The sequence below is a fragment of the Palaemon carinicauda genome, chromosome 6 (genome assembly GCF_036898095.1).
Source record: "Palaemon carinicauda isolate YSFRI2023 chromosome 6, ASM3689809v2, whole genome shotgun sequence".
In the NCBI taxonomy this organism is placed as follows: Eukaryota; Metazoa; Arthropoda; class Malacostraca; order Decapoda; family Palaemonidae; genus Palaemon; species Palaemon carinicauda.
In genome coordinates, this window is record NC_090730.1 from 139,742,447 (window position 1) to 139,754,900 (window position 12,454).

Below are 12,454 nucleotides of genomic sequence, written 5' to 3' on the forward strand. Positions count from 1 at the left end.
CGCAAATGCACGAAGAACTCCGCTATTGCTGGAATAGTGGCATCGAGTGGAGAGATACCCCTTCAACGACACCAACCACAGAAAACTTGCCACTTCGCCTGGTAGACCCCTGCAGATGACCTGCGCAGGTGTCCAGACATCCTATTCGCAACTTGCTGTGAAAATCCTCTCTCAGCGAGGAGGTGCTGGATAGTCTCCAGGCGTGAAGTCGAAGCGAAGCTACGGCTTTGTGGAAGATGTTGGCGTGTGGTTGTTTGAGTAGCTCGTGACGTGGAGGGAGTTCCCTCGGAAGCTCCATAAGGAGTTGCAGAAGGTCCAGAAACCACTCTCCGTGATGCCATTGCGGAGCTATCTCGGTCATCGATAGATTGACTGATATTCTGGTCTTGTTAAGCACCCTCCTCATCAGACAGAACGGGGGAAAGGCGTAAACATCGATGTTGTCCCACCGATGTTGGAAGGCATCTTGCCAAAGAGCCTTGGGGTCCGGGACTGGGGAGCAGTACAGCGGGAGCTTGAAGTTCAGTGCTGTAGCGAACAGATCCAGAGTCGGGGAACCCCACAAAGTCAGGACTTTGTTGGCTACTTGAAGATCCAAAGACCATTCGGTACTCACTATCTGCGTCGCTCTGCTCAGACTGTCGGCGAGCAAATTCCTCTGGCCTGGAATGAAGCGAGCCGATAGTGTGACCGAGTGGACTTCGGACCATCTCAGTACCTCTACTGCAAGATGGGATAGCTGTTCTGAAAAGGTACCTCCCTGCTTGTTGATATAAGCCACCACTGTGGTGTTGTCGCTCATCACCACCACAGAGTGGCCCGCCAGGACCTGATGGAACTTCTGAAGTGCCAGGAATACGGCCTTTATTTCTAGCAGGTTTATGTGGAGGTACAGTACCTTTCTGATTCTGACCACAGGCCTGAGGTCCTGTGGTTCAGAACGTGGGCCCCCCACCCTTTCTTTGATGCGTCCGAAAACAACATCAAATCCGGGGGAAGGACGAGAAAATCCACTCCCTTTCATAGGTTCTCGTCTGCCACTCACCACTGAAGGTCCGTCTGTTCCGTAGGACCCATAGGGATCAGAGTGTCCAGGGAATCATGTCCTTGATTCCACCGAGACTTGAGTCGCCACTGGAGAGATCTCATTCTGAGGCGACCATTGGGAACCAGATGGGCCAGGGAAGAGAGGTGGCCGAGGAGACGTAACCACGATTGGGCTGGAAGTTCTTCTCGTTTGAGGAAAGGCCTTGCGACCTTCCTCAGCCTTGCTATCCTGTCGTCTGATGGGAAGGCTTGGTGGAGATTGGTGTCTATGACCATGCCTAGGTATACCAGTTTCTGAGAGGGCTGCAGAGAGGACTTCTCGAGATTTACCATGATCCCCAGATCCTGGCAAAGTTCGAGAAGTTTGTCTCGGTGGTGAAAAAGGGCTGCCTCCGAGTCTGCTAGGATCAGCCAGTCGTCCAGGTAACGGAGGAGACGGATACCGATCCTGTGAGCCCAAGATGATATCAGGGTGAACACTCTGGTGAACACTTGAGGAGCTGTGGAGAGACCGAAGCACAGCACCTTGAACTGGTAGATCTTGTTGTCTAGACAAAATCTTAAGTACTTCCTTGAAGACGGGTGGACTGGGATCTGGAAGTACGCGTCCTTCAGGTCCAGTGTACACATGAAGTCTTGTGGTCTTACTGCAAGTCTGACTGTGTCTGCCGTCTCCATGCTGAACGGTGTCTGTTTGACAAACCCGTTCAGGGTTGAGAGGTCGATGACTGGTCTCCAGCCTCCAGACGCCTTCTTTACAAGAAAGAGTCGACTGTAGAAGCCTGGGGACCCATCTGCCACCTCTTGGAGAGCGTCCTTCTTCAACATGGTCTCGACTTCTGCCCGGAAGGCTTGCCCCCTTACCGATCCCATGGTAAGGGAGCTCTAAGACACTGGTTTCGCTGTCAGGGGAGGTAGATATGATGTGAACGGGACGCGATATCCCTGACCGATCACGGAAATCGTCCAGGTATCTGCCCCGAGTTGCTGCCACCTTGTCACGCAACTTTGTAGGCATCCTCCCACACGTGGACATGCAGGGGGACTTCCAATCCAAGCGTTTACGGCCTCGGCCGCTCCCTCTAGGATTTTTACCTCCCCTGGAGGACTTTCTGCCCTTCCTGTCCTTGACAGGAAAGGGCTTAGACACCTTTGGCTTTGCTGCTGTTGTCTTCTTCGCATTCTTGGCTGGACGGGGCTGTTGGGTTGCTGGAGGTTTTTAGGGCCTCAATGTCAGGGCCCTATGGAGCAGGGAATCCTGTTGGACTTTCTCCACCTCTCAGCAGCTAGCTCCACGTCCTTAGGCTCGAACAAACTCTTACCGAGTACAGAAGAGTGTCTGAGCCTGCTAACGTCGGAACTGGGGACCTTCTGGTGAAATCTCTCAACCACTGCGTCTCGACGATTCAGGATCGTATTGGCCAACAAGCTCGAGACTTGGTGGGCCAGAAACTCGATGGTCCGCGTGCCTGAGAGTAAGAATATCTCCAGTGCCTTCCTGGTGCTTTCCTAAGACAGATCCTCAGACTGCACCAGGATGCCCAGAGACCCCAGCCAGATGTCAAGCCACGAGGTTGCCTGCATGGCACACTTCGCCACCTTCTCCTGGCTTAGAATCTCAGTACTTGTACCAGAATACGAAACCTGCCGGTTGGAGAGTCTCTCTAGAGGGACTCCCCAGTGAGTTCTTCCACAGAATGGTGAACAGGAAGACCCAAACAAGTCTCCTCTAAGATCTCGAAATACCTCCTCTGGTGGACTCGAGGAGGAGGGAGGAGCTTGTTACCGGCGCTGGATCTGTTGGAGGAGGCAAGCTCAGAGAGCTGGCCTTCGACTTTGTCTCTGGCACTCTTCATCCCTTGTGACCAGGGCAAAGCTGCACTGGCCCTAGAGGGTTTCTGGGTGCCGTAGACTCGGTCCAAGACCCTGTCCTTACCCTCACGAGGAGGAATCTCTGGGTCCGGAAACCCGTTGAGATTTCTCATGAGGGTCAGAACTTGCCAGAACGCATGTTCTGACTCTTGAAGCTCTCCTCCCAAAGGGCTAGCAGCAAAGTCTCCCGTCCCCAGTGGCTCTTCCTGGGGGGACTCGTGGACATTCTCCGAAGGTCTAGCTGGCTCCTGTCTGATCCTTGCCGAAGACTTAGGTAAAGTCTTCGAGTCCTTCGACTCCCTCCTGGGAGGGATACAGGACTCTAGTAACGATGGATGCAGGCTCTTCTCCACCCCTGTGCGAGAAGACTTCTCAGGGTGAGGCAGAGTTTCCCCCATTGGTGCAATGGGGGAACGGACCGGCTCGTCCGACTCCCCCGAGGATGGGAAATCCTCATCCGCAGGGGAAGGAGAGAAAGTCTGGGGGGGAGAGGGAGCCTTGCGCAAGGATTTCCGAGGAGACAGCTTAGCCCTCGAAGAAGTCACTACGGAGGGGACTCCTCTCTTCCTCTTCAGGGGAGAAGTCGCCACTGCTTTGTGACCCAGTTCAGAGAACACAGGCTTAAAAGCCTGCATGAGAGCTCTGACTATGGTCCCAAACCAGGCTGCTGGCTGACAGTCGCGCTGTCAGACACTCTCTCTGGAGGGAAGGGGATCGATTGATCCCTAGGAGGAGTCGACAAACGAGGGTTCGCCTGAAACGAAGCTGAAGGAAAAGAGTCCCTAGACCTGTCCGGAAACCTCCCCTCCTCCGGCGAGCGCGCTGTTCTGCACTTGCGAGAAGGGGAACGAGACGATGACCTGTCCGCCTCAAGCCCCGTGAAATCGAGCGATCGCAATGGCGATCGCGGCGCAAATCGCGCTGGTGGTCGACGATGAGCCCTGCCATGGATCGCGCGCGGGAGGATCATGAGTGGTAGGAATATCGCGCGTGCGCGCGGGAGGCCACGGGCGCGCATAGGTGATGGTGAGGGCGTGCGGCGCGCAGGAGATGGAACGTGGGGAGGGATTGAAGGCTGGATGGCAGCTGGCGCGTGAGCAATCCTTTGATCGCGCGCGCGGGGCGCGCAGGAACCTGCTGAGGAGCTCGTGCGGGCGAGACTGTTGGGCGCGCGTGCGCAGGAGAAATGTCTCTAGCGCGTGAGCGCGCTTATCTGGAAGCATGGGGCGAGGGTGCGATTGCGCAAAGACGAATTTGCGCGCTGGTGCGCAGGTGGTGCAGGAACTGGTCCCCTGAGGAGATCGTGGGCGAGCTGGGCGCGCATGGCGTGCATCAGGATGCAGGCGCACAGGAGTGCGCTGCTGCGATGGGCGCGCAACAGGATTCGGGCGCACAGGAGTGCGCATTTTGGAAGAGGGCAGGGGTACCTGTGAGCGCCCGTGCGCTAACTTAGGTACCTCCTGGACTGTGCGCTGGGACGTAAGGGTGGGCTGGGGCGCGGTGAGCGCTTGCGCACTGTATCAGGAACGACTGCAACTACGCGCTTAACTCCAGAAGTGCGCTGAGGCACTGGAGAGCGCTGACGAGTAGGAGAGCGCTTGAGTGCTGTAGCAGGAACAGACGAGCGCTTGCACGCAGGTGAGCGCTGGCGCGCTATAGCAAGAACTGCAGGTGGGCGCTGGCGCGCAGGAGATCGTGGGCGCGCAGGGGAACCCTGGTGCGTAGGAACAGGAACAGGCGCGCACACACACGCAGGTGAGCGCAGGGGCGCTAAGTCAGGAACAGCAGCAGCGTGATGGCGCCCAAGGGGTGCCTAGCGCTTAAGGGACTGAGGCGCAGTTTTGCGCTCAAGTCCCTTGTGCCCCGAAGGGACCGGTGCCTGTGCAATGACAGGATTAGAAGGCGCATATAGCGCATCAGCAGCCTTGAAGGGTGACGGCAGGTCAGCAGGTCTGGAGGGTGACAGGTCAGGGGGTCCCGAATAACGACCTTCCACCGAAGGAGATCGCGAACGATATCCGGAGAGGTCTAAGGTGGTAGCTGGCAGGATCGGTGAACAGCGAGTCTCCTCCGCAGAGGACTGCGGAGATGACGAGCCGAAGAGGCACCTCCTAATTCCATTGTGAGGAGACGGAAGTCCTCTACGGCGAAGGGGAGGACGAGCCTTCCGCCTTATATGCCCTCTAGGGGCCGTGGGATCAGTAAGCTGACCATCATAAGGCCTCCGCAGAGGAGTCTCTGTAAATGAACTCCCCTGAGGGGGAGAATCACCAGCAGGAGAGACCGTGGGACTAAGATCCACCCTCGAAGGATGTTCAGAGGGGGAATCAGAGCCTTCAGCTACCTCAGCAACAACAGGAGCAGGAGTTTGATCAGACACACCGGAGGCCTCCGTTATAACAACGTCGACGATAGACAGAGGATCTACGTCTGCTATCGCCGGCGATTGCTTAACAGCTGCTCCCAGTTTGATCATGTCAAACAGGGCTTCCTTGGAGGGCGAACCCTGAAGCCCCAAGGAAGCCCAAAGCTGTAACAAATCATTATCATTTACAGAGAAATCAATATCCTTCTCCGGGGGAGGAGGGGCAGCTGCCTTGCTATGGGAGGCAACTACCTCTCCCGCACCCCGGGATCGGTCAACAGAACCATGGCCTACGCTACCCCTCGACGGCCTCTCGGAAGAGACCGATCGAGTGGGAGCTTCGGAGGAGGTTTGGGCTACGGAAGAAGAGGCCTTGGGATTTTCTCTCTTCAAAGAAGCCTTTGAAGGAGAAATATCCCTTTTGGACTTTTTCCGGCGCCAGGCAAACCTCTCCCACTGGGAGGTAGAACACTCCCTACACTCACCGCATACATTACCCCTATCACACCGTTGGCCCCTACAATGAGGACACAAGGTGTGAGGATCTGTGTCGACCGCCGACATAAAAGTCCCACAAGGGCGGTCAGGTAAACCAGGACACATACACATTATTAATAGAGGCCAACTTCACACACTCTGTAGAAAAAGAGAAAGCAAAAACAGATTACTGTAATGGCAGTTAAGTGAGGGTGAGAGCAGACACGTCTGTTCATCACCCGAGCCAAAAGCAAAGTGAAGTATTCACAGGTGTGTATGAGGGAGGGGGGGGAGCTCCCTACCCCCCGCTAACTAGCGGTGGGGCCAAAGTAATAACCCATATCAAATAGCGTGGTTTGTATTTCAGTTACGGAACAAAGCGTGGTTTGTATTCCAGTTAAGGAACAACTGCATCGCTAACTGAGGAAAAATGAAATAAATTATATAACAGAAAACTTTCTCGGGAGGAACACCTAGTTCGCGACGAGAAGGGAGACCACCGAGGGAACAAACATAAAATAAGTACTGCGCCCTCCCTTCCCCAGTCGACATCGACGGGAGAAGGGGACCGGAGAGTAACTGTAATAAAACAAGAATTACAATTATTTAAATCAGATAAAAATATTCACAAATAGGAAGAACCAATGATCCTCCGAAGGGAAGTGTTCCCCACGGAGAAGAAGCTGAAAAGTTAAATTACAAACAATTATAATTTCACTTAAATAATTGAGAGAACAATCGGAAGCGCAACCTAACCCACAAACGGGAAAGGTGCTCCCCCCCGTTAGTACACTGTTGGAGGCCCATGAAAGGTGAACGGCATTGAGAAGAGAAAGACCATAGTCAATCTCTGAGAGGTCGCACTCCCTTCGCTCAGTAATCCATGTTTCCAGTAGAAAGAGGGAAAGGCAAAGACAACGGTTGAACGAGGAGGGTCCAAAGGATGACGATTCCCCAGCGGCGGCGGCCGAGTTGACGGTAGGTTATCCGCCAACGGGAAGACCGCTGGACAAGGGGGGGAGAGGTTGGAAAGGAAGGCTCCCCGGCCTTGCGCAAGTGTCTTGAGAACCTGTCGTATACGTATCACACATACAGCACAAACACTGAAAAGGAAACTTACAACATTTCTATATATTTATACAAAAACATTAAGAATGTTTTCATATATACTGTACATCTAAGAAAAAGTAAGTTAAAAGAGAAAAATTAATGGCAGTCCAAAATAGGCGAGGAGGATGAGCAGATACAACCGGTCTCCATCCAAGCCAGAAGTAAAGTGAGCTAAATCACCGGTGTGTGAGTGGGAGCGGTAGCAAGCGACGCCCCATCCCACTAACTAGTGGTGTGGGTAGTTAACCCTCACTAAATTTTAATGGCTCGTCACTTCAGCTTAGCAGAAAGTAATACCCCTAAATAAATAGCGTAGGTTTGTACTGTATTCCAGTTACGGAACAAAGTAAAATTATGCAGAGCATAATCTAATGATAAAATAATAAGCATTTCATATATGAATTTCAAGTAATTACTTTTCCCTTTTTCAAATTTATGTATAAAGAAAATATTAGTAAGGATCATGATTTTGATACTTGGGACAAATTGTTACAAGTATTAGCTTAGGCTACATGGTCTAATCTCTCAAGGGGTTTCTTCAGTTTGAAGGCAAAAAAAAAGTAAATAAGGGAGGTGGTATGTTATCTTTGCAATTTGAAATACAAAGAATAAATTCTACCTTTATATTAATTTACTTTAGGAATGGAAGACTATACTATAATCAAGTTGGATATTATCAGCCACAATAAATTTTGCAGAATGACAACAACATATTTGAAATAATTATAATAATCATATAAATAATCCTATAATAGTAGCATAGCTCTTGTTTCTTGGCTTATACTATTGGCTTTATAACATACTAGGGTCTAGGCTATAAGTCCACTGGCAACAAATTACAATTTGCGTCAAACAATAAAGTAGTATTCAGGAAAATCCTCCACAATTTTGTTGTAGTATATTTCTACCTTTACTTTCTTCATAGGCCTCCAAGCTCGGGTGGATGAAGTTTGTTGGGACAGGTGTCAACTCTTATTATATCAAATTGATTTTCTTTATGAAGATAGTTTTAAATGATTTACGAAATATGATTTATCTAGCGTTCCCTTGCCAGGAGTAAAGCTGGTTGGGAAGCAAACACAGGGTTGAGACTTAGTCTTAAGTTAAGCTAAAAATATGGAAGTCTAAGGATGGTGGTAAAGTTCCACTGTACAGTATTACAGGGTATCATTTCGAACAGAAAATATATGTTTTCCTGTAGTAAATAATGTGATTTAAACGAATTTGACCTTCCCCAAGTTCCCACTGGGGGTCCCCAAACGGTGGATATAGATATATATATATATATTTCTATAACTATTCATTTTCAAAAAGAACGAACCTTTTTCTATAGAAAAGAGTAGTTTTTTCCCTAGGTTACATTACACTGTAATACAGTACAATAATACCAGGATGGGGGTGTAGCACCCTACCCACACCAGTTGGTTAAGGATAAGGATCCTAGGTTAGGTTAGGTGGGAAACCTTAAGTTAGGTGGTGTTCCAGTCATAACAATTCACGTTTTACGGCCAGTCTGTCCCAACAAACTACAAGGGCTTCTAAAGGATTAATCAGCGATATAACAGAGAATTGGCAGGCAAAGTGCACTAATCAAGGCGTAAGACCAGGGAAGGCAAACGGATCCATTTAAACAATTTTCTGGACTTATTCATATGTTGGGTCTAACCACATCGTAAGTATATCTATAGAGATGAAACTCACTACAGCCAATAATCAAACAAGTACCAAATAATGATTATGACACAATAGAAAGGTAGGTAAATTAGGTTATAAACACCGGAGCTCGACTACCGGTGTCCAACGATTACTATGTACTAACATGGGATAAATATTCCATTGACAAAGAAAACTCACCCTTTTAAGCCTTTTGTGGATTTGTATCAAAATTAACTCAGCTCTCGGTAATGGCATGGTTTTCTTTAAAAGAACATTCATCTTAAATGTAGTCAGCTACTAATACACTTGCTATAAACATATTAAGTCCACTCCAGACCAGTTCAGCGTTGTGTCAGGTTATAGTCTCTGTAACGGCGACCCTGTATGGTTTTTCTTTGTTTTGATTTCACTTTTTCCAATGTTGTTTTAGTTCATTTAACAATTTTTTTTCTTGCTTTCGACAACTTGCAAATAATATTTCTAATTTCAAATATGTTTTCCTCATTTTCTATTTCAGGCAACAGGTTTTTATTGTCTTTTTTTTTTTTGCATCAGTAAAATGCAATAATTTCTTATGGTATTGTTTTTTTTTTCTTTTTTTTTTTATTTACAGTCTAATAAGTGTGTCAAAGTTTCTTCTTCATCATATAATTTGCATCCTGAATCAGCCTTTCAAATTTCTTCTTCCACTGCAGATCTACTATCTTGTGTTGGTGCGTGCTTTAAAAATTAGAACTGAATCCTGTCTGTTTCCTTAATGTTTTTTATCCCTTTATGTGTGGTTTTCATCTATAGTATATTTTCTTCATATATTGTTAATTCCAATGATCTTATTACTTTACTTAGAGTTTACGTTTGGGAGGCCCTGGACATTAAAATTCAGAACTTAAAGATGCTTGTAGTCTTTCCTGTCCTCAGTACAAAAAGTGAAAAGTACAAAATTTGCTATCACTTCACCTTCACGGTGTGTGTGTGTGTGTGTGTGTGTGTGTGTGTGTGTGTGTGTGTGTGTGTGTGTGTGTGTAAACTGTTTCAATAATATATATGATCGCATTAAAAGTAGTGATTAGTGGGTTGCCTTTGCATGGCTGCTTATCCCTTATGACTTAATATCCACTTTATTACTTTATATGGCATTTTCTCTGTTTTCCTACAGGCTACATAGCCTACCTATTCCGGTTATTAAAATTCAATATAGAGTGGTGGATTTATGAATTTTAGCCACGGCGTTGGTGCTGGCGACACGGAGCCATTCAGTTCCGTTGTGCATCTCTGGGAGGATCGCTTCTGTTGCACCTTGAAATCAGTTGGATATCAAATGGAACGAAATAAATCTGGGTGAAATAAATTAAAGGCTAAAATTTGGGTATAGTTAGGACTCAAAAGGATTGTGCAAAGTCCCTTTAGTAGCCTAATGCGTTTTAGGCAATCATTTCAAAGTAGCAATATAGATCAAACCTACGACGTGGAAAAATCGTGATTTGTAGTTTTCATTAGCAATATTTCATAGAAGAATATTAGTAGCGTCTTGAGGACTATTGTGTGGTGCTAGTTAGAGGAATAAGGTTCCATGTTTTGGGATGCTGACACGGCGACACGCTACCCACAGCTCGTAAAATTGTAATATTTTGGTCAAAACTATGGAACTTGAGAAACCTTAATCTGATGCAAATGTTTTTTAGTTTAGCAGATAGACAAAAGTAGGCCTATTATTTTTTTCATATTTCTGTCATATTTTAATTTTATTGTATATGTTATGCTTTTAAATTGTTACTAAAATATGCTTTCTTTTATTTTTGAGTTGGGCCATCACTTTTCACACACCCTTTTTAGCGTATTATGGAAACTATAATGTAGTCGATATATGTACAAACTCTACTTCAGGATACCATATAACGGATCACCTGAAGATTGGGGACCCCAACACTCGCTGGGGTCGCCTATCTTCAGGTGGAAAAAAATGGGGTCTTTTTCCTTCAGGTGAGGAATTTAAAAAAAGAATGGGACTAACAAACTAGCTAACCAATTTATGAGTTAATTATTATTAGTGTAACGACATGAGTGAGACTAACCAATAAAAGTGCTAACAAACTTATTTATAGGGTAGCAAATAGATTTTTTTTTAAATTGACGGTATTTAAAAAAGAAAAATTCTTATTTTTCTTTAATGGCTAAGAGACTAAACTGTCTTCTGTGCAAGTTAATTATGTGTAGAAATTCCAATTTAAAGAGTATACTAAATTTAAAAGCAAAGTTTCTATTTGTAAGGACTCATTCTTTGCTAAATCTAAACTTCCACTGCATAAGTGGATTCAGGATAATATTCTAAACATCTAAAAAAAAATGATTGATATTTATATATATTTTATCAGAGAAATCTGCATATATATATATATATATATATATATATATATATATATATACATACATATATATATATATATATATATATATATATATATATATATATATATATAAAGGATCACCTGAAGGTTGGGGACCCCAACACTCGCTGGGGTCGCTTATCTTCAGGTGGAAAAAATTGGAGACATCAATAAGTTGGGGTCGCTTATATTCAGGTGAAGAAAATCAGGATCTCTCTTCTTCAAGTGAGTGGAGTTGGGGTCCATTATCTTCAGAACTATCTGGGGTCGCTTATCTTCAGGTGATCCCAGATAACTCCTAATCAATCAATCAAACACACCTTTCATGAGACATCACTGTAGCTCTTTCAATTTCTTTGATTCGATCTCCTTCATTTTCCTCAAGTTTCTTGTCTGACAAAGCTAGTAGGAATTGTCATGGTTCATTTTTTCAGGTGGAGTAATTTCTACTGCTCGTCGTCTTTTCGTTTTAGCAAAATGAATGCATGACCAAGGCTGTGCAGTGGCCCTCCAGAGAGATCTTATTCTATCACTATGCTATTCATCATTTGCACATCTCTCACTTCCTTTTTATAATGAATGAAGCTTTCTTGTTAAAATATGTTTTCAGGTTTAATATTTATTCTCAAAACCTCTTATTGCTCATTTCTTTCTGGCATTTAATATTCCAACGGAAATTATCCTAGTTTTACACCCCACCCCATGAGGTGCACTGTCGTCACTAACTCTTCCGCTATCATCTTTAATTCAATCTTTTCTAAGTAACGTACTTTATGTTCAAGATGACCTAGCCCGAGTTAGGCTATTCACAATGACAGGCATCTAGTATTATTAAAAGACCACATTACGTAGAAAAATATTTTATTTTCATGTATAAATAAACTGGCTTTACATTTGTAAACTTATATAGATATGCATTTAAAGAAAAAATTGAATATACAGAAAACAGTCTGAACAATTTGGTGGACTACTAATTGTAACAAAACAACGTCCTCTATTTCTAAATAAAACCAACGAACTGTATTTCTTCAAAGGGCACATTCGATTAAATAAAATTGTATCCGTTTTAGTAAGAGATTAACATGTGTATGGAACTCTAGAAAGACAATTTCACAAACTCAAAAAAACAATTTTTTTTTTATCAAACATCATTGATATATTTGAGTATTGATTATTTATAGGCATTATACAGAGAAATCAAACGTGTGCTTAGAAATATAAAGTAAAAAGTACTTTGTATATAGATCTTAAGTTTACATTCATGGGCATCGTGCTCCATTAATGAGTCTTGTGTCATCGGTAACAGTGTCTGGATAATTAATGCTGAAGTAATAAGAAACTGCAATCGTGGGATTTCCTATAACGCAGGAAATAAAAACCTCACTCTCTTCAAGTAGGATGTTTGGAACATCATAAATTCACACAGTAAACGTGTAAATGTCATGAACTGCCATACACTTTCCCTATGTAATAAAGAGCAAGTGCCTGGCTAAATATATATATATATATATATATATATATATATATATATATATATATATAT

General features: G+C 45.2%; 1 protein-coding gene across 2 annotated transcripts in view; it reads right to left on the reverse strand.

Annotated features, from left to right (window-relative positions):
- l(2)10685 (5-methylcytosine rRNA methyltransferase l(2)10685) overlaps positions 1 to 8,896 on the reverse strand; it is an 88,920-nt gene extending 80,024 nt beyond the window's left edge. The window contains exon 1 of one of the 2 annotated variants that reach the window (XM_068375436.1): positions 8,726 to 8,896. In XM_068375436.1, the coding sequence (XP_068231537.1) occupies positions 8,726 to 8,806 (81 nt within the window). In that variant the 5' untranslated portion in view covers positions 8,807 to 8,896. The remainder of the gene's footprint in view (positions 1 to 8,725) is intronic. The other variant, XM_068375435.1, reaches the window with a different exon arrangement.
- Positions 8,897 to 12,454: the final 3,558 nt, after the last annotated feature.